Source organism: Kogia breviceps, chromosome 5, assembly GCF_026419965.1.
Source record: "Kogia breviceps isolate mKogBre1 chromosome 5, mKogBre1 haplotype 1, whole genome shotgun sequence".
Lineage (NCBI taxonomy): Eukaryota > Metazoa > Chordata > Mammalia > Artiodactyla > Physeteridae > Kogia > Kogia breviceps.
This window is the reverse complement of record NC_081314.1, coordinates 138,379,553-138,402,761: the sequence shown is the minus strand read 5'-3', so window position 1 is coordinate 138,402,761 and position 23,209 is coordinate 138,379,553. Positions and strand designations below refer to the sequence as shown.

Here is a 23,209-nt window from a genome sequence, read left to right as displayed (position 1 = left end):
TACAGGGAATTCCCTGGCAGTCTGGTAGTTAGAACTCGGCACTTTCACTGCCGAGGACCCAGGTTCAATCCCTGATCGGGGAACTAAGATCCCACAAGCCACGCGGCACGGCCAAAAATAATTAAATAAATAAAATAAGTACAATATGGTATTTAATTATAATGAAGTTTAATGACTGGTACAACTAGTCCCTCCTCATTACTTTTTTTTTCAGAATTTTCTTGGCTATTCTCCCATGCTAAGCAGCCAGAATCACAGCCAAAATCACACCCAGGAAGAGACTGGCAAGGACATTGCTGCCATGGCCACATCAGGCTCCTTCAGCCCTACTTCAGTGAGCATTCAATTTGTAGCTGCTCCCGCAATCGAAATGCACTCAGAATGCCTCTATCTCTGGGTCACTTGCCCAGGCAGGGTTATCTGATTGGTCAAGTCTAGGTCGGTCACCCTGCTCTCATGGCCAGGTGTCAAAGAAAACAGGAAAATGGCCTTCGGGCTGTCATGAGAAAAACTGCCTCTCACACAATGGTGGCTGCCCCAGACAACAAGGGATTCCCATGCTCAGCAGCCCCCATTTGACAAAGGTCCAGCTCCACAGGTAACCTGATAGATGCAGCTGCAAGTAGTTCAGGAAGATTAATAAAATTCCAGTTGTTTGTTTTTTCTTTTTAAGTTCATGTTCTGCTGACAGTTCCTCCTGGCTTTTTTATCTCCCTGAACTGCTTTTTACCAATTATCTAATACATAAATTTTACCTCTTCCATCTCTATTCTCTTTTAGACAGTCTTATAGCCATTCTTTCTCAAGCCATGTAAAGCTTACATTAACCACAACACAAGGCCATAAGTAGAAATAATCCCAATGTCTGTCAGCTAATGAATTGAAAAATAAAATGTAGACTATCCATACAATGAAATATTACTCTGCCGTAAAAAGGAAAGATAGCGATACACCCTACAACACGGACCAACCTTACAACATTATGCTAAGTGAAAGAAGCCAGTCACATGACTGCACGACTGCACGTTTAGGATTCCATTTATATGGAATGTCCAGAATAAGCAAATCCTGACAGACCAAGTAGATTAATAGTTGCCCAGGGCTGTGGGGATAGAGGTATTTGGAGATGATGACTAAAGGATGCAATGTTTCTTTGGGGTAATGAGAATATAATAAAATCGATGGTGTGATAGTTGCACCACCCCATGAACACACCTAAGCCATTGAATTGTACTCTTCATTTTTTTTTTTTCCGGTACGCGGGCCTCTCACTGTTGTGGCCTCTCCCGTTGCGGAGCACAGGCTCCTGACGCGCAGGCTCAGCGGCCATGGCTCACGGGCCCAGCCGCTCCGCGGCACGTGGGATCTTCCCGGACCGGGGCACGAACCCGTGTCCGCAGCATCGGCAGGAGGATTCTCAACCACTGCGCCACCAGGGAAGCCCCACATGTATTATTTCTAACCCTCATACTGACCCCACAAACTAGGCATTGTTATTCCCATTTTACCCATAGGAAACTAAGCTTATGGAGGTTACAGGATTTATGAAGAGTTTGAAGTAGTAATTTTCTTTGAAGAAAATTGGCAAAGTGATGAAAGAAAGCAATGCATGTTGTTAAGTCTCTCTTTAAATGGGTGAATTCTGTGGCATAAGAATTATATTCAATAAAACTGTTCCCCAAAAAAGAGAGATACAACCCCTTCTCTGTTACCGTAGAAAGATTAATTCATAGTTTTTGAAATAAATCAAGATTACATGTAATCTTACGTTATAAAATGCATCAAGCTTACATTTAAAATTCTTCACGTTCAGCATGAAGTCACTTAATGAATACAGAATAGGACTTCCACACTTTGTCACGGAAACTGATGCCAAAATCTCGGCCTCTGCGCACCGCTGTCAGATAGGATCTCGTAGAGAGTTTTGGGTGAAATAGAAAAGGACAGCTTTATTGCTTTGCCAGGCAAAGGGGGACAGAACGAGCCGCTGTCTCGAAAAATGTGTCCCAACCCAGGAGGATCTGATGAAGAGTTTTATAACAATACTCCAAGGGTGGGGTTACTGACAAGATGAGGGTGTGAGCAGGGTCTCAGGTGGTGGGTCTCTTAATCTTGATGAGCTTCTCTGGTCCCTTTAATCTTGCCTCAGGTGGTTTTTTGGCTGCTCCTCCCCTGATGAGCAACTGTACGAATCTGCCCTTTGGAACTCAGGGAAGTTCATGGAGGCTGGAGTCTGGTCTACAAGGAAAGGGGGACAAAAAGAGGCCTCCATGCTCGGGAGCCCCACAGTCACCCCCCCACACACACACACCCCACCCTGGTTTCCAAACCATACTAAAGACTATCCATCAGAATAGCAATCCTAATCCCCAAAGCCTCCATCTGTTAACCTGGTAGTTCCCTGGGTAAACTTATTAAAAATGCTAATTCCTGAGCCCCATCTGTATTCTAAGCATTGCAATAAAGCATTGCATGAAGATTTTAATATTCCAAATCGATTTCATTTTTTTAAGTTTCATGAATTGAAATATTTGTGGACAATGAAAGTCAAATTGCATTTAAAATTTTTCTGCACCACTAACCTCCAAAACTTTATAGGAAAAAAGAGTTTGGGGGACTTCCCTGATGGTGCAGTGGTTAAGCATCCGCCTGCCAATGCAGGGGACTCGGGTTCCATCCCTGGTCCGGGAAGATCCCACACGCCACGGAGCAGCTAAGCCTGCGCGCCACAACTACGGAGCCCGTGCACCGCAACTACTGAAGCCCACATGCTCTAGGGCCGGCTCTGCAACAAGAGAAGCCACCGCAATGAGAAGCCCACGCACCTCAATGAAGAGAAGCCCCGCTCGCCGCAACTAGAGAAAAGCCCGCGTACAGCAACGAGACCCAACGCAGCCAAAAAAAAAAATTTGTGTGTAGCAGTGTCACTCAATTCCTTGACTGCTTCTGTTACAAGCAAAACCAAAATAAAACAAGATCTATCATTTAAAAATCATTTTTAATTAAATATTCAGCTAAGGGACTCCCCTGGTGGTCCAGTGTTAAGACTCTATGCTCCCAATGCAGGGGGCGTGGGTTCGATCCCTGGTTAGGGAACTAGATCCCACATGCACGCCACAACTAAGAGTTCACATGGTGCAACTAAGGAGCCTACGAGCCGCAACTGAGACTTGGTACAACCAAATAAATAAATAAATAAATATTTTTTAAAATAGTTGATTCCATTAACAAATGAAAACATTTGAGGCTGAATTTTAAGTTTTCTATATTTGTTTTCCTTTCCAAATACTTCTGTTATCTGACTTAAGAAAATAAAAAGCCTGAGTATTACTATGATCCATTAAACTTACAAAATAAGTTGATGGCTAAAATTCTCTTAGATGTGCTAATAATGTATATAAACTTAGGAAGATTTCAATGTTAAAGTCTAAATTACTCAATTACACATTTTCAATTATAGTTTAAGACTGTCCCAGAATTCTACTAGGTGTGAGTTTCTAAATATTAAACTATATAAAATACCAAATATACTCTAGTTTCTTAACACACAAAAATTAACACTTCTGATTTTTCACTGAGATATAATTCACATACTATACTTTTAAAGTGTACAGTTCGGTGATTTTTAGACTATGACCAAAGTTGTACAACCATCACTACTATCTAATTCCAGAACCTATCCGTTAGCATTCACTCACCTTAGTGTTTTGCTTCTTCCACTTAGAATGGTGTTGGTAAGGTCCATGCATGTTGTAACATGTATTGGTACCTCATACATTTTTATGACTGAATAATATCCCACTGTATGGATATATCACATTTTGTTTATCCATTCATCAGTTGATGAACATGTGGGTTGTTTCTACTTTGGGGCCATCATGAATAATGTGGCTGTGAAGACTCAGGTACAAGTTTTTATGTGGAAGCATGTTTCCAGTACTCTTGGGTAGATAGGTAGGAGTAGAATTGCTGAATCACTGGTAACTCCATGTTTAACTTTTCAAGAAACTGCAAACTGTTTTCTAAAGGGGCTGTTCCATTTTACATTCCCATCATCAATATATAAGGATTCTGGGCTTCCCTGGTGGCGCAGTGGTTGAGAGTCCGCCTGCCGACGTAAAGCATACGGGTTCATGCCCCGGTCCGGGAAGATCCCACATGCTGCGGAGCGGCTGGGCCCGTGAGCCATGGCCATTGAGCCTGAGCGTCCGGAGCCTGTGCTCCGCAACCAGAGAAGCCACAATACTGAGAGGCCTGCGTACCGCAAAAAAAAAAAAAAAAAAAAAAAAAAAAAAAAATATATATATATATATATATATATATATATATATATAAGGATTCTGATTTTCCCACATCCTCACCAACACTTGCTATTGTCTGTAATTTTGATTACAGCCATTCCAGGGGTATGAAGGAGTATCCCACTGTGGTTTTGATTTACATTTCCCTAATGACTAATGATGTTAAGCATCTTTTAATGTTTTAGTGGCCACTTGTATGTCTTCTTTGGTGAAATGTCTATTCAAATTCTTTGCTCATTTTAAAACTGAGTTACATGTCTTTTTATTAATGAGTTGCAAGAGTTCTTTATATATTCTGGATACCAGACCCTTATCAGATACGTGATTTGAAAATTTTTTCTCACATTATGTGGCTTGTGTTTTCAGTTTCTCAATGGTATTCTTTGAAGCACAGATATTTTTAATTTTGATGAAGTCCAATTTTTCTGTTTTTTCTTTTGTTACTTGTGCTTTTGGTATCATATCTAAGAAATCATTGCCAAATGCAAGGTCACAAAAGTTTACACCTATGTCTCCTTCTGAAAGTTTTATAGTTTCAGCTCTTACATTTGATCCATCCCAAGTTCATTTTTGTATATAATGTGAAGCAAGGGTTTGACTTCATTCATTTGCAAGTGGATATACAGTTGTCCCAGCACCATTTATTAAAAAATCTATTCTTTCCCCCATTTAATTGTCTTGGCACCCTTGTCAAAAATCAGTTGACCATAAATGTATGAGTTTATTTCTGGACTCTCAATTATATTCCATTTATCTATATGTCAGTACCTTATGCCAGTACCACCAAGTCTTGATTACTGTAGCTTTGTAGTGAGTTTTGAAATCAGGAAGTGTGACTTCTCTAACTTTGTTCTTCTTTTTCTTTTTTTAAAAAATATTTATTTATTTATTTAGGCTGCACCTGGTCTTAGTTGTGGCGTGCAGGATCTTTAGCTGTGGCATTCAAACTCTTAGTTGCTGCATACATGCAGGATCTCATTCCCCGACCAGGGATCGAATCCAGGCTCCCTGCATTGGGAGTGCGCAGTCTTACCCACTGGACCACCAGGGAAGTCCCCTGTTCTTCTTTTTCGAGAGTATTTTTTTATATTCTGTGTTCCTTGAATTGCCATATAAATTCATGATCAGCTTATCAACTTTTTTCAGAAAGGCCAACTGAGATTTTGAAAGGAATTTATTTTAACCTGTAGATTAATTTGGAGAGTATTGCCATCTTATATTAAGTCTTCCAATCAATGAACACAGGATGTCTTTCCATTTACTTGGGTCTACTTTCATTTCTTCTAGCAATATTTTATAATTTTTTTAACATTTTTATTGGAGAATAATTGCTTTACATTGTTCTGTTAGTTGCTGCTGTATAACAAACTGAATCAGCTATACATATACACATATCCCCATATCCCCTCCCTCTTGTGTCTCCCTCCCACCCTCCCTATCCCACACCTCTAGGTGGTCACAAAGCACTGAACTGATCTCCCTGTGCTAGGCGGCTGCTTCCCCAATAGCTATCTATTTTACATTCAGTAGTGTATTATTTTATAATTTTTGGTGTCTTATACCTCCCTGGTAACGTTTATTCCTAATTGTTTTCTTTTTTCATTTTGATGCTATTTTAAATGGAATTGTTCATTTCTTTTTCAGCTTGTTCAGTGCTAGTTTATAGAAATACAACTTATGATTGTATTGTGACCTTGTATCCTGCAACTTTGCTGAGTTCATTTATTAAGTCTTGCAGTGTCTTTATCAACTCTTTAGGATTTTCTATATAGAAGATAATGTCATTGGAAATGTAGTTTTACTTCTTTCTTTCCCACTTTTTTCCCAAATAAAATATGTCTTTTATTTCTTTTTCTTGTCTAATTTACCTGGTTAAAACTTCAAGTAAAATGCTAAATAGTAGTGGTGAGAGCTGACATCCTGTCTTGTTGCTAGGGGAACAAGTTTTCAATCTTTCCTTCTAACTGGATTTTAGTAGATACCCTTCACTAGATTGAGGAAGTTCCCTCCTAGTCCTTGTTTGTTGGGGGTTTTTATTATGAATGAGAGTTAGAAACTGTTAAATGCTTTTTCTACATCAATTGAGATGATCATGTGTTTTTTTTCCTTTCATTCTATTAATATGGTAGATTAATTGATTTTCCTATACTAAACCATCCTTGCTTTCCTAGAATGTCTCTCTTGGTCATGGTGTAAAATCTTTTAATATGCTGCTGGATTTGACTTGCTAGTATTTTGTTGAAATTTTTTCATCTATATTCACAAGCATATTAGTCTGTAGTTTTCTTTTCTTGTAATGTCTTTGTCTGGCTTTGGTGTCAGGATAATACTGACCTCATAGAATGAGGAACATTTAGGAAATGTTTTCTCCTCTTCTATTTTTCTTTTCTTAGCACCCTTCAAATAGGCCTTTACCACCAGGGCAGAGAAAGAGTCAAAACAAATCAAGTAACTAATTTTATCCCATCAGCTTTGTGCACTAGAAGAGTAGACAAACTGATCCTTCAAGAATTTGGATGGGGGCTTCCCTGGTGGCGCAGTGGTTGAGAATCCGCCTGCCGATGCAGGGGACACGGGTTCGTGCCCTGGTCCGGGAAGATCCCACATGCCGTGGAGCAACTAAGCCCGTGAGCCATGGCCGCTGGGCCTGCGCGTCCGGAGCCTGTGCTCCGCAACGGGAGAGGCCACAACAGTGAGAGGCCCGCATACCGCAAAAAAAAAAAAAAAAAAAAAAAGAATTTGGATGGTCACTAATCATCAGAGAAATGCAAATCAAAACCACAATGAGGTATCACCTCACACCAGTCAGAATGGCCATCATCAAAAAATCCACAAACAATAAATGTTGGAGAGGGTGTGGAGAAAAGGGAACTCTCTTGCACTGTTGTTGGTGGGAATGTAAATGGATACAGCCACTATGGAGAACAGTATGGAGGTTCCTTAAAAAACTAAAAATAGAACTATCATACAACCCAGCAATCCCACTACTGGGCATATACCCTGAGAAAACCATAATTCAAAAAGAGTCATGTACCCCAATGTTCATTGCAGCTCTATTTACAATCACCAGGACATGGAAGCAACCTAAGTGTCCATCGACAGATGAATGGATAAAGATGATGTAGCACATATATACAATGGAATATTAGCCATAAAAAGAAACGAAATTGAGTTATTTGTCGTGAGGTGGATGGACCTAGAGTCTGTCATACAGAGTGAAGTAAGTCAGAAAGAGAAAAACAAATACTGTATGCTAACACACGTATGGAATCAAAAAAAAAAAAAAAAAGGTTCTGAAGAACCTAGGGGCAGGACAGGAATAAAGACGGAGACGTAGAGAATGGACTTGAGGACACAGGGAGGGGGAAAGGTAAGCGGGGACGAAGTGAGAGAGTGGCATGGACATATATACACTACCAAATGTAAAACAGATAGCTAATTGGAAACAGCCACATAGCACAGGGAGATCAGCTTGGTGCTTTGTGACCACCTAGAGGGAGGGTGGGAGGGAGATGCAAGAGGGAGGAGATATGGGGATATATGTATATGTATAGCTGATTTATTTTGTTATAAAGCAGAAACGAACACACCGTTATAAAGCAATTATACTCCAATAAAGATGTTAAAAATAATACTAATAATAAATAAATAAATCTCTGGAGAGCCTTTGGGGAAAAAAGAAAGAATTTGGATGGTAAAAAGATTTTACTCATTTCTCATTAGCAACTAGAATAAAGAGATTTTACGCATGTGTGGGCATGCACGCGTGCATGAGCACACACATATGTGCATATGAGTCTGTCAGACTAGCACAAATGAAAAAGAGGTTACCTGGACTTCCCTGGTGGTGCAGTGGTTAAGACTCTGCGCTCCTGGTGCAAGGGCCCCGGGTTTGATCCCTGGCCAGGGAACTAGATCCCACATACATGCCACAACTAAGAGTTCGCATGCCACAACTAAGGAGCCCACGTGCCGCAACTAAGACCCAGAGCAACCGAAATAAATAAATAAATAATAAATATTTTTTAAAATAAGAGAGAGATTACTAACTCAATGCATTATCAAGGGTGTGTAGAGTAATAGGCAATCACCAATCTGCTGGTAGGGAAAACTGGTTCATCCCTTTCAAACATTATTTAGCAATACTTATTTATTTATTCACAAAATACAACGGCCATCTTTCCATGGCTTTGCCTAGAGATCCATGTCAAGTCTTTTTACAGGCTGTAGAGGATAGGAATTATTTCTTCAATCTTCTGTAGTTATTTGATTCCCCCCCTTTTTTTTGCTCTTATAAGTAGTAGTTCAAATGAAAATCTTGGACCCTCTTCCTGAAATTTTCAGAGGTAATCAAGATCCTAAAGTTTGTGTGAATTGTTTTTATGCTGATCACGGCCTTTTAAATGGAGAATTTATTGATTAAGAACATTCTGTCATTGTTACTTTGTTTTATGTATTTTTGTCATGTTAATGGTTTGGAGAAAAAAAAAAGTCTGATTTTTTGTCCTAGCAGAATTTTACTCCTGTCCCTAGAGAAGAGAAGAGAAATGTTTTCTGGTTTGAGTCCTTTGAGAAACCACTCAGCTTGGAAATGAGACAGACACCATCATCCCATCTCCCACCTTTACAAGGCACCCGGTTGAGGATAATAAATGGTCCTTGAGAGGCTGGGTGGATGGCAAACTTCAGTGCTTCTATTTTCTACATGAAGTTTTGAAACTTGGAGTGCATTTCAGAGGCAAGGCAGGGAGAAGGAAGGAGATGAGATGTGTAAGGCAGGAGAACAGGATGCCTACAGGCAACTTTTAGGAAGTTTTGCTTGGTGGCTTTGAATGGAACCCTCCCCTCTGTGTCCTCTAATCGTCAGCGAAATGTCCATTTTTCACTGACATCTTAAAATATGAAGAGAAGTACCCAAACCTGCCCCAGAGCTGTAGGAGGCACCAGTAAAGTCTTGCTGATAAATTATTTCTTATTCTTAGCATTTTTGTCAGCTGATGATTTGGACACAAAGAATATGTTTAAATATCTAATAAATGGGGCTTCCCGGGCGGCGCAGCGGTTAAGAATCTGCCTGCCAATGCAGGGGACACGGGTTCGAGCCCTGGTCCGGGAAGATCCCACATGCTGCAGAGCAACTAAGCCCATGCGCCACAACTACTGAGCCTGCGCTCTAGAGCCCGTGATCCACAACTACTGAGCCTGTGTACCACAACTACTGAAGCTCACGCGCCTCGAGCCCGGGCTCCACAAGAAGAGAAACCACCGCAATGAGAAGCCCACGCACGGCAAGGAAGAGTAGCCCCCGCTCGCGGCAACTAGAGAAAGCTCACGCGTAGCAACGAAGGCCCAATGCAACCAAAAATAAATAAATAAAACAAATAAATTTAAAAAGAAAATCTAATAAATGACTTAACAACAGTCTGGTACTACTAACTACATTTTGAAACAATTTCTCCTAGAGTTGAGATTGTTAATTTAGAAAGCTATGTGCCAAGCCAATAGGCAAATACTCTAGCACTTCTTTTCCTTCTGCAGCACTTCAGCATGTTTGTCCTCTGGATGGGGAGGATCATAGGAAAACATCGTGCAGCAGACTCTGCCACTAACTGTATGGCCTTGGGCATGTCATTTCTCTCTCTCAGATGAGTAAGACTACATGATTTCGAAGGTCCCTTCTAGTTCCAACATCCTTCTATTCCTTGATTAGCAACTCTAGCACATCATAATAGATCTAGGGGGAAATACAGGAAAAGGAGAAAAGAGAGGAAAAACGGTCCACAGCAGAATCCCCGGTCCTCAGCATTACGGACATTTGGGGCCGGATAGCTCTTTATTGTCGGGGCTGTTCTGTGCACTGCAGGATGTTGAACAGCGTCCTTGGTCTCTACTCGCCAGATGCCAGTGACGATTCTCCGTTGTGGCCATCAATACTGTCTCCAGACATTGCCAAATGTGCCCTGAAGGCAAAATCTTCCTCCTCCGCAGTTGAGAATCAGTGGTCTACAGTCACTCAAAGAAGGATCTCAGGGTCTAGTCAGTTTGCCTCAGATGTGGTCAATGCACCCTCTGCATCAGTATAACCTGCAAATGCATTAAAGATACAGATTCTGGCTCTATGCAGCACCACAGAATTAGAATCTCTAGAGGTAGCATCTGGAATTATTAAGAAGCTCTTTCGAACACTATAGGGTGAGAAGTCTGCTCTAGGCTCTCCCAGTTCAAATCTGAAGAGAGTCATCAAACACTACTCTGCTTGAATTCGGATTAGCCCAAAAAGAAGGAAAGAGACTCCAAGTTCCTGGTTCTGACTATTGAAACACTGAGTTCTTAACAACAGTAGCTCATTGAATCCACATAGCAATATTACCAGGTGGATACCATCATCACTCCCTTTTTATAAATGAGGAAACTGAGGCACAGAGGAGTTAAGTCACTTGCCCAAGAACATTCATCGAGTGCTAGGCATATCCAAGATTTGAACAAAGGCAGTATGGACCCAGGCCACATGTACTTAACACTCTGCTTCACTTGAACAGATCTGTCAGGACACAATGTCACAGCAAGGAGTTAATCAGGGAAAGAGATGGCCAAGAAGAACCCTCCTGGAATCTAGTCAACTCTTGAGTTTGGGAAAGTCGTGTGCACACAGTAGGTTGCACTTACTCAGAAGCAATCGGAGCAGGACATGAGCAAACTCGAAAGTGTTCCCCAGGCTACACACAGAACTGCCCATACAGGGCAGAAGCCTCACTGGCGCAAGGGGCTTAAACACAATCTCTTACTAACATTGGCTCACCGATAAGCCACTCTGACCCAGAAGCAACTTCTAGGAAGCCAGGCCTAAAAATACCATACTCATCCCTGGCAGCCTGAAAACTGTGTGCGTGCCCCAGGCTGTGCCCTTTCAGGAACGATCAGAGAGGAAACCTCCGAGTTACTATTCCCTGGCTGAACACGAGACGAAAACATAAATTCTCTCAACCATGGTAGCCGCACACACATACCATGGTAAAGAGCAAAAATCGAACTGGCTAGGAGGGCTTAAGCACAACCTTCGCCCAATAAGTGTCTTATTCCCACACAGAGGCAACCCCTAAATAGCCAGGTTAAAACAGAAAATCAAGAGGGGAAAATCTGAGCAAGAACATCAGAGGCTACACATTGTGGAGAAATAGACTTGGCAGAATTAGTTCAGCCAAGTCACTAGACAAACAGACAACAAAGCAAGTAAAAACCACCTTTAGAGGGGGGACATCGGTATCCAAAGTTGTTACAATATATTACCTAAAATGCCCAATTGTCAACAAAAAAATTACAAGACATGCAAAAAATAGGAAAGTGTGACCCATATACAGGAAAAAAAGTAGGCGATAAAAACTGCCTTTGAAGGGGCCTGAATGGTGCACTTTGCAAAGACTTCAAAGCAGCCATGATAAATATGTACAAAGAATTAAAAGACAGGGGAAAAAAAAAAAAAAAAAAAAAAAAAAAAAGACAGGGGGACTTCCCTGGTGGTCCAGTGGGTAAGTCCATATGCCTCAACTAAAGATCCCACATGCCACAACAGAGATCCCACGTGCCGCAACAGAGATCCCACGTGCCGCAACTAAGACCTGGCGCAGTCTAAATAAATAAATAAATATTTTTTTAAAAAGAATTAAGAGACAGTATCGTGAAAATGTCTCATCAAATATAGAATATTAATAAAGAGATAGAAATTATTTTAAAAGATTCAAATAGAAATTCTGAAGTTGAAAAATATAACATTTGAAATGAAAACTTCACTAGAGGGACTCAGTAGATTTGGGGTTTTTAAAAAGTTTTTATTTTTATATTTTTAATGAATGAATGAATTAATTAATTTTATTTATTAGGCTGTGTTGAGTCTTAGTTGTGGCACGAGGTATCTTTTGTTGCGGCACACAGGCTCTTTGTTGTGGCTCACGGGCTTCTCTCTAGTTGTGGTGCACGGGGTCCAGAGCGTGAGGCCTCAGTAGTTGCAGCATGTGGGCTCTAGAGTGCATGAGCTCGGTAGTTGCCCTGCAGCATGTGGGATCTTAGTTCTCCAACCAGGGATCGAACCCAAGTCCCCTGCATTGGAAAGCGGATTCTTTACCAATGGACCACTGGGGAAGTCCCCTCAGTAGTAGATTTGAGCTGGCAGAAGAAATGGTGAAATTGAAGAGAGATCAAATAGAGATTATCCAACCTGAGGAGCAGAGAGAAAAAAGAATGAAGAAAAATAAACAGAGCCTCAGAGAAATCTGACACCATTAAATACACCATCAAATGCATAATGGGGGTGTCAGAAGGAGAGAAAGGGATGAGAAAAACAATTGAAGAAATAATGGCTGAGAATATCCCCAATTTTAGGGAAAAACATTCATTTATCATCCAAGAAGCTCCATGAACTCCAAGCAGGATAAACTCAAAAAGATTCACATCCAGACACATCAGAGCCAAAATGTTTAAAGCCAAAGATAATGAAGGTACATGGTAGTAGATACCAGGGGAATTCCGATCACATAGGACTTTAATTGTTGAACAAACCCAATGCACAAGAGAAAAAGAACGTAATGGATCTTAACGTCAGATAAAAATTCTTTACCTATTAATGAAGTCCCAGGTTTCCCAAGGATTGATGAAGGCTTTCCACCCTGCAGTTGGGATCTCAGAAAGGAAAGAAAGAAAAGAAACAGAAAACGGTAACTATGTGAGGTGATGATATGTTAGTTTGTTAATTAGCATGGTTGTGATGATTATTTCACAATTATACATGTACGAAATTATCAAGTTGTGCACCTTACATGTATACAATTTTTTCAATTATACCTCAGTAAAGCTGGAAACAAATTTTGAGGGATGAGAAAAACATAGTGTTGTGCTGTAAAGCAATGATTTTGATAAACAGGTTGGGTAAATATAATATGGGTTGGAATCAATTCAGATATTGATTCTCAGGCAGCTGATGTGCATTTGTTTCCCCATTAGTCGCCTGCAATTAGAGTGAGGTATATACATTATTCATAGTTTCAAGGAACAGAAAGCACTAGAGATCAGCACCAATCAAATGCAGATACTTCAGGCTCAAATGACAATAAATCACCATGTTAATTCGATGCCGAAAATGGAAACTGGCATCCTGGGTTGGGGAAGGCAGTTTTCCATTAGCAAATGTCCACAAATCCTGTGTGTGGCCCTTACTGACCACCTTAGAATTGTTCAATAACTGGGTAACCCACCTGCAAAGAGGGAAAACGGAAAAATATCTAAATGAGTGTGAATCTCCTCTTTTCCAGGGTACTTTTTCCCACCCCCCCCCAGACTTTAGGTCTTTGTTATGCTAATTAAGTCAATCTACTGCCTTAAAAAAAAAAATTTGGGCCACACCGTGCAGCATGCTGGACCGGAGAAAAAACCCAGGCCTCTGCAGTGAAAGCACTGAAACCTAACCATTAGGCCACCAGGGAATTCCCTCGTCTTTCTTTTTTTTTTTTTTTTTTTGTGGTACGCGGGCCTCTCGTGGCCTCTCCCGTTGCGGAGCACAGGCTCCGGACGCGCAGACTTAGCGGCCATGGCTCACGGGCCCAGTCGCTCCGCGGCATGTGGGATCTTCCCGGACCGGGGCACGAACCCGTGTCCCCTGCATCGGCAGGCGGATTCTCAACCACTGCGCCACCAGGGAAGCCCTCGTCTTTCTTTTAAAGCTGACGCTGTCTACAGCCAACTCTTCCTTGATCAAATAGAGTAAAAAATGAATTAATACACTCAAACTAACATAATACTGTACCTCAACTCTATTTCAATAAAATAAAAAAATGAATTGAGATGAATTGAGAATCATAGTTCATAGTGAATGAAGAAGCATATTTCATAGTGCTTCTGGGAATTGTAGCTTCCCAGATAGGTAAGATTCGCAAACATCACTGAAAAATATGTGATTTTAGGATGCAAATGGAACTGTAAATCAATCTTCAGGGGAGTGTGATTTTGGTTACTATGGCACCACAACTTATTGGAAATAAATCAACTTCTTTGCAGTTACCACAGAACCAGCAAATGAAAGAAAGGGGAAAAAAAGAAACAGATGGATTAAAACAGAGTCCTCACTTGCTTTATTTTCTTTTTTTATTATTATTATTTTTAAAATTATTATTATTTATTTATTTTTTGCGGTACATGGGCCTCTCACTGTTGTGGCCTCTCCCGTTGCGGAGCACAGGCTCTGGATGCGCAGGCTCAGCAGCCATGGCTCACGGGCCCAGCCGCTCCGCGGCATGTGGGATCTTCCCGGACCGGGGCACGAACCCGTGTCTCCTGCATCAGTAGGCAGACTCTCAACCACTGCGCCACCAGGGAAGCCCCTATTTTCTTTTTTTTAATATTTATTTATTTTGGCTGCAGCAGGTCTTAGTTGTGGCATCTCCGTTGCAGCATGCGGGATCTTTAGTTACAGCATGAAGACTTCTTAGTTGCAGCATGCATGTGGGACCTAGTTCCCTGACCAGGGATTGAACCTGGGTCCCCTGCATTGGGATCTCGGAGTCTTAACCACTGGACCACCAGAGAAGTCTCGAGCCCTCACTTGCTATGGTCAAAGTGTGAAACTACATCTGAGAGTACAAAGAGAAAAGAGGTTACTTTTGTAGTGCCATGCTTCTTGCAGTAGCTCAGTGAAGTATTTAATATAACTATAAGGTAAGAAAATTTGTTTTCTGGTAACTTTTAAAAAATATCACACATCTGTTTCCCACCCACTCAGAAACAGAATTAATGATTAAGTTTCGGTGTGCTAACTAAATTCATGCCAATTCTCTACCCTCCCTTGTTTATGGGGAAATTTGTTTCAAAATGCTCAACTCTATTCTGAGCGCATGGAATTATGAAAAAGATGTTCCAGACTAGGAAATGTCACACACATCTAATCCAACACACTTTAATTTAAAACCAGCCCTTATGTGTAAGATTATACTACAACCCAGCTGACAAACTGGAGGTAATAATTAGACCTTGTGGAAAATAATAGATTGAGGTTCAAGCATGTTGATTTGAATCATGACATAACCTTAAAGTGGTTAACAATTTTATATAGAAAATGAACAGGTTTTTAAAAGTCTGTGGAAGTACTTCCCTGGTGGTCCAGTGGTAAAGAATCTGCCTTACAATGAAAGGATGCGGGTTCGATCCCTGGTTAGGGAACTAAGATCCCACATGCTGCGGGGCAACTAAGCCCACGCACCACAACTACTGAGCTCGAGTCCCTCAACTAGAGCCCGTATGCTGCAGACTACAGAGCCCACGTACCCTGGAACCTGCGTGCCACAACTAGAGAGAGAAAAGCCGCACGCCACCACTAGAGAGAAGCCCATGCACTACAATGAAGAGCCTGCACGCCACAACAAAAGATCCCGCATGCCTCAGTGAAGATCCTGCATGCCACAACTAGGACCTGATGCAGCCAAAAATAAATAAAATAAATAATAAATAGGGTTTCCCTGGTGGCGCAGTGGTTGAGAATCCGCCTGCCGATGCAGGTGACGCGGGTTCGTGCCCCGGTCCGGGAGGAACCCACATGTTGCGGAGCGGCTGGGCCCATGAGCCATGGCCGCTGAGCCTGCGCGTCCGGAGCCTGTGCTCCACAACGGGAGAGGCCACAACAGCGGGAGGCCCGCGTACCGCAAAAAAAAAATAAAATAATAATAATAATAATAAATAAATCTTAAAAAAATAGTCTATGGAGTTTAAATAAGAGAGGTAGCATGATCACATTAAAAACGCTAGTCAACCAGGAATTCCCTGGTGGTTTAGTGGTTAGGATTCGGTGCTTTCACCGTTGCCTGGGTTCAATCCCTGGCCGCGGGAATTGCCAACAAGCGGCACAGCCAAAATTAAAAAAAAAAAAAAATGCTAGTCAACCTACGTGTTTGGTTCTGACTCTAAATTTGATCCTCTGATGACATCTTATAATCTTTAGGACTGCTGACTGCAGAGTATGCAGGCACCTTCTACAAGAAAAAGAACTAGGACTTCACTGGTGGTCCAGTGGTTAAGAATCTGCCTGCCAATGTAGGGGACACAGGTTCGAGCCCTGGTCCGGGAAAATCCCACATAGCCACAACTACTGAAGCCCACATGCCTAGAGCCCATGCTCCGCAGCATGAGAAGCCCGCTTGCCGCAACCAGAGGAAACCTACAGGCAGCAACAAAGACCCAACACAGCCAAAAAAAAAAAAAGAGAAGAACAGAACTATACTTTAATTCTTTTATTTGTTTTTTTTTTCTGTTTTAATGAGAACTATATTTTCAAATGGTGGACTCTTTCTGCCCATAACTAAACTGAGGAAGACCTGCTGACTTAAAAGTCCATGGGTTGGGGATTCCCTGGCGGTCCAATTGTTAGGGTTCTGTGCTTCCACTGCAGGGGGCACTGGTTCCATCCCTGGTGAGGGAAACTGATCCCAGATCCCACAAGCCAGGTGGCATGGCCAAAAAAAAATAAATAATATTGTATCTATGTTAAATCTGCCGAATTTGATAACAGTGCTAGGATGATGTAAGAGAACGCCCTTGTTTTGAGGAAACAAATACTTAAGTACTTTAGGGTAAAGGGACGTAAAACATGTAATTTCTTTTGAATACTTAAGTACTTTGGGGTAAAGGAACATAATATATGCAATTACTTTTAAATACTAAAGTACTTCTGGGTAAAGGAACATAATATATGCAATCACTTTTAAATAATTCAGAAAGAAATACATACATGGAGAAAGAGAGAAAATGGTAAAGCAACTCTTGGTAGCTGAACCAATACCAGAAATTGCCTACCTCCACCGTTTCATATACATAAGAAAAATAATCCCCCAAGTCAGTTAGCTAATTTACACTTTGCAGCTGAAAGCGTGCTTTACTGATAACTCAGCTGACTCCAATTCACCTTCTACATGTACAGAATCACACTATAGAACTGACATTCTGAAAACAGAAGTGGACTTAGAGTCCCAGTAACTTACAGAGTCTAGTCACTTAACCAACTCACTTAACTGCTCGCGGTTAAAGTATAGTTACTTATAAGATGCAAACATCAAAATGGCATTTGTGATGAGTGCATTGTAAACTGCAAAGTGCTATACCAGTACGGCTAGTTTCTAAAACTGCGTTTGTGCTTTTTTACCCTTTTGTAGCTTTGTTTAAAATGTTGGCTAGAAGAGTTAAAACTTGTAGAAACATTTTCTTTCGCACAGGAGTTCTTCTATGCTCATTGTTTGCTTATAAGGAAATACTTCTGAATAAGAATTTAACCATTTTCTCCACACCTACATAGAAGGTAACAAATTATTACACTATGACTCAGAAGCCTTTCTAGGCAAGTACCTATTTCTGGCTCCTTTTAGGAGACACAATCATAACAAAAATATTTAATGTGCCAGGCATTGTGCAAAGTGGCTTACATACATTGTGTAATTCTCACAAAAACTCAGTGAGTTCGATGCAATTACTATTTCATCATCCATAAAATGGGGAAAACAACAGCAATTACCTCACAGGTCTGTTGTAAGGATTTGAAAAGACTACACATAGAGCATTTAACACAGTGCCTGGCCAAAAGTAACTGCTAAATACAGTTTACCATTTGCTGGTACCTTCATTTTACAGATAAACAGACACAGAAAAAAGGCAAGTGTAAGCAACAGGATTTTCAACTCAGGTCTGACTCCCCAAGTTTCTGCCGCTTTCTTTCTTCTTTCTTTTTTTTACAATTATCACCTCGTACAGTAGGGGGAAAAAGTAAATCCCCATGATAGTGGCTGAACTTCAAGCCAGGAAACACCTAATTTAATTGCCTTCGACTGTGCTCACCCCCTACCAACGCCGGGCAGAATGAGCTGCTCACTACGTTCTCGAACTAATGAAAGACTAGGTTTCTAACCCGGGTGAGCTAGATCTTTCTGGGCTGTGTAGTTTCCTCGTCTCTGAGCTGGTGTCCCCGGCTGCAGACCCGAAGAGGCTGTTCAAGTCCTGTTCGGGGAAACGGACTTGTCTTCCCCTCCTCAAAAAACAATTTACCGAGGGCCACTGCCCTCTGACCCACTAGGACTTGAAGGATCCCAACCTACATTCGCCTACGATAACTCCTTTATGTCTCCACCACCTCCACGGTTACATTCTCGGAGCCCGGCTCTCCCCGCGTCCTCCTCTTGGCAGACGTAGGCGCAGGCGCGCGGCAGAGTTCTGCGCGCGCCGCACTTCCCGGCAAACTACAGCTCCCAGAATCCCCGTCGGTCGATCCACCTCCCACTCGAAGTGGCGGCGGAGGCGGAGCAGACTGTCTGGGGCGGGGCGTAGCCTCTCGGAATGTCCTGCTCTTGTCCTCTTGGGAAGGGTTCGTTTTAAAGGAGTTTCTGGGGTTCCCTGGTAAGGTAGGACATCTGTTTCTATTAGGTATAATACTGCCCTCCGCACCCCGAGGGTTCCCTCAGTGTAAAACGCAGGTGGTCTAGTCCAGCGGAGACACTTGCCCCCGGCCACCGCGGGGAAGCCTGAGGAGTGAAGGGCCCATCGCTCACGCATGCGCACAGGCGTAGCATGGGGTCGAGAGCCGCTGAGCGCCTTCCCAGCATCTGAGGTGAGTAGGGGGCGGGGCGTGTCCCGCGTTGGGACTGACCACTTCCCCGCGACGGCAACAGTTCGCACAATCACTACCATCCCAATCAGCTCTAGAAATCCCAGACCCCAATTGTCCGGGAGTCGCCAGGAGCTCAGTTTTAGCGTTTATACGTCAAAATCCTGTTTTCAGTTAAACCACTTACAGTATTTCACTGCCATTATCTGTGTACGAGACTTTCTCCTCTACTATACCGTGCTTCATTTTTTAAAAATAAATTTATTTATTTATTTTTGGCTGTGTTGGGTCTTCGTTGCTGCCTGCAGGCTTTCTCTAGTTGTGGCGAGCAGGGGCTACTCTTGGTTGCAGCGCACGGGCTTCTCATTGCGGTGGCTTCTCTTGTAGCAGAGCACGGGCTCTAGGTGTGCGGGCTTCAGTAGTTGTGGCACGTGAGCTCAGTAGTTGTGGCTCATGGGCTTAGTTGCTCCTCAGCATGTGGGATCTTCCTGAACCAGAGGTCGAACCCGTGTCCCCTGCATTGGCAGGCGGATTCTTAACCACTGCACCACCAGGGAAGCCCTATACCATGCATTTAAAAAATAATAGCTAACGTATTGGGAGGCCTCACCTTTCATCTTGGTTTTCTGGCATGCAGCAGATAGCTCCTTCCTAGCAAGCTGTAGAGCTTAAAGTCTTTTGGACACTTGATTCTATTCAATTTAGTGGCAGACTAGGTACATACGTTGTCATGTTCTCTGATTGTTTCACATAAGTCTTCTCATGACAAGATTCCTTGGGACGATAAAGACAATGATACACTCACTAACTAAAGAAATGGTGGTGCCAATGAAATTTATAATCTGCTGAGGATACAGACAAGTAAGCAAGGGGCTTATTGTGCCCTAACCCTAACCATTTTGCTTACACCTTGCTATGGGACTTGGTTATGTTGCTTAACCCTCTGGGCCTGCATTTTCTCACAAAATGAGAAGATTGGACTAGATGATCTCTGAGAACTTGACAGCTCTAAAATTCTGTGGTTAGTTAGTGAGGAGTAGAATCCAGATTATATCACAATATGTTAATGCAAAGCATCATCAACTTCGATTTCTCTGCTAACATGAATGAAATATAGCTATAAGAATTTTGGCAGCAGCATTAGAAAGAACTACCCCTTGTACTGTAATTTAATCCTTATTGCTGAAAGTATGAATTTAGCTGATAATACAACTGTCTTCACCCTATATTTTTTGTCGTTTTATAGATCATTGCTAGGAAGAACTCTGGGTACAATAATGAACACAGTGTATGTGATGATGGCTCAAATCTTAAGATCTCACCTGATAAATGCTTCAGTGATTCCTAATCGAATGAAAATGGGTCCATATCTTGGTGTCATTAGAACTAGAATGATGTCAACTCATAAATCCAAAAAGAAGATGAGAGAATATTATAGGCTGCTGAATCTGGATGAAGGATGCTCTGCAGATGATGTCAGGGAATCTTTTCATAAGCTTGCCAAGCAATACCATCCAGATGGTGGCTCTAGTACTGCTGATTCTGCAACATTTATAAAGATCGAAGAAGCTTATAGGAAGGTGCTTTCCCACGTGATAGAACAAACAAATACCAGACAGAGTAAAGTTGAAGAAACAGAAGAAGAAGAAAAAATATTCAAATATAACACACCCCAACACCGGCATTATTTAAGTTTTGAGGGTATTGGTTTTGGGACTCCAAGTCAACGAGAGAAGCAGTATAGGCAATTTAAAGCAGACCGTGCAACTGAGCAAGTGATGGAATACCGGAAGCAGAAACTGCAAAGCCAGTATTTCACCGATAGTGCAACTGTTATAGATGTAAGACACAGTAAGGAACAAAAGATAACTCAAGCAATAGAACGTTTGGTGGAGGATCTCATTCAGGAATCAATGGCAAAAGGAGACTTTGACAATCTCAGTGGGAAAGGAAAACCTCTAAAAAAATTTTCTGGCTGTTCATATATTGATCCCATGACTCACAACCTGAACAGAATATTGATAGATAATGGATACCAACCAGAATGGATCCTAATGCAAAAGGAAATAAAGGATACTATTGATCAACTCAGAGAGGCAATTTTAGTGTCCAGGAAAAAACTTGGGAATCCAATGACACCAGCTGAACAGAAACAGTGGAACCAAGTTTGTGAGCAGTTTCAAGAAAACATCAAAAAACTAAACAAGCGAATTAATGACTTTAATTTAATTGTTCCCCTTCTGACCAGGCAAAAAGTCCATTTTGATGCACAGAAAGAAATTGCCAGAGCCCAGGAAATATATGAGACCCTTATAAAAACACAAGAAGTCACAGATAAAAACCCAAATAACTTTGATCAGGGAGAAGGAGAGAAAACACCTGGAGTCAAGACAGGTTTCTTTAACTGGTTGAATGTGTGGCAATTTATTAAAATATGACCATCTCGTTCACAGAACTGCCCCCAATCATTTTCAGTAGTACTGACATCACACAGAGAGGCTGAGATTTCTTTCTATAACACAAGAGTCTGAGAATTGTGTGCCTCTGTACTTTTCACAAAACAAGGCACATCTCCAGTGATGTGTAGATGAGAGAGCTGTAAGAAACTGAGAGAAATATTCAACCAGCTTTGCTCTGAGGATATAGCAAAACAAGAGGAGAACTTACTTTTTTTGTGTGTGTGTGGTACGCGGGCCTCTCACTGCTATGGTCTCTCCCATTGCGGAGTACAGGCTCCGGACGCGCAGGCCCAGCGGCCATGGCCCACAGGCCCAGCCGCTCCGCGGCATGTGGGATCTTCCCAGACCGGGGCACGAACCCGTGTCCCCTGCATCGGCAGGCGGACCCCCAACTGCTGAGCCACCAGGGAAGCCCGAGAACTTACTTTTAAGGAAACAATTTAATACATTTCAGAGCGTAAATGTCGGTCATCAGGTGAAAGGAGTTAGGAAAGGGACTCAGGCTGGGAATCATAAAGGGTATTCCAAAGTCTTAGTGCAGTTTTAAACTCTAATAAGTTAAAAACATTTGCTGTTTGCCATCTTCAAACATAGGTACTTCAACAGCAACTAAGAATGTATCATGAAAGGTCACAAAATGAAAGAAGTATAGAATGTAGGCAACTAAACCTCCAAATGATGTATGTTTTCCACAAGTTTGCTGCATTTATACACCTGAGGTTATTAAAGCACTAATTTTTCTAAGACTTTTGGGACATTCTCTATATGGTTGGAAATGTTAAGATCAGAAAATTAGCCTAGTGGAGTTATGACACTCTTCTTTTTTATAAAGCCCTTCTCTCTGGGTACTGAATAAAGAAACCACCAAATAACTTGGTTGTACTTTTTCCTGCCTAACTTCATGAGCCATTGGCAGCACAGATCCATCAGCCAAGCTAGCTGATTTAGCTTTTCTAGAAATAGACTCCAGTGTCCACTTTTAAAGAGTTTGAAAGTATTTTCTGACCTTTCAGAGGTGGGGGGAAAAAAATCCTTGGGCTCAATGGAATGGAAACAAGATTTCACTTTTGGCTTCATCTCTAATCAGAGTTGAAATGTTAGGTTTACATAAACCTACCTGAAGCCTCTCTTTGTTATGTATCAAACTCTCCAGAGGCTTTTTCAGTGATATGAAAAATCTCAGTTTACTGTCTTAGGGATCCATAGGAACCCTTTAATAAACAAAGATAAGGTGCCCACTTGCACCTTTGGCAAATGACAGGAGATTGACATCCATGAGATTGTGTCCCAACCACTTTGAGAAAGATCTGACTTCTTTAGGTTTGTGTAACTGCCTTATTCACAGAATCGGGCAACTAGAGGATAATGGAGAGTGGTCAAAAGGAGCAGGTCTGTTTCCTTATTTAATTTGGAGCGCTGTACTATGGAAGTGCCTCAGAAGCATGTCACTTGCCCCTCTGATTTTGGAAGAACAAGTTATTTTGTAAAGTGTGATAGTTAAATAAAATTACATCTTTAAAAGGATATTTCAGACCTTTCTGCTTACATGATGGGGCATTAATTGACATATGTGATTACTTTATTGAATGAGTTATCATTAGCTTCTGCAATAATATATTATTCTAAATACAATTGTGAACAGTGTGAAATAAGAGTTTATAATAAAAACTATAGTTCCAAAACATTTTAGAAGGCTATGATTCTGTGAATCTTGTTAAATATTAGTTAGATATATGATACCTAATTACATTGCAGGAACATATATGAATGAAACCATTTTTGCTATTAGATAATGATAAGGCAAAGTTATCAGAAAACTCCAGTAA

General features: G+C 41.5%; 1 protein-coding gene across 1 annotated transcript; it reads left to right on the top strand.

The window, feature by feature from the left end:
- Positions 1 to 18,838: 18,838 nt before the first annotated feature.
- On the top strand, positions 18,839 to 21,453 carry DNAJC28 (DnaJ heat shock protein family (Hsp40) member C28). The gene is made up of 2 exons (XM_059064458.2): positions 18,839 to 18,927; positions 20,171 to 21,453. Exon 2 carries the CDS (start codon positions 20,202 to 20,204, stop codon positions 21,360 to 21,362), a length of 1,161 nt encoding a protein of 386 aa, XP_058920441.1. The 5' UTR covers positions 18,839 to 18,927; positions 20,171 to 20,201; the 3' UTR covers positions 21,363 to 21,453.
- Positions 21,454 to 23,209: the final 1,756 nt, after the last annotated feature.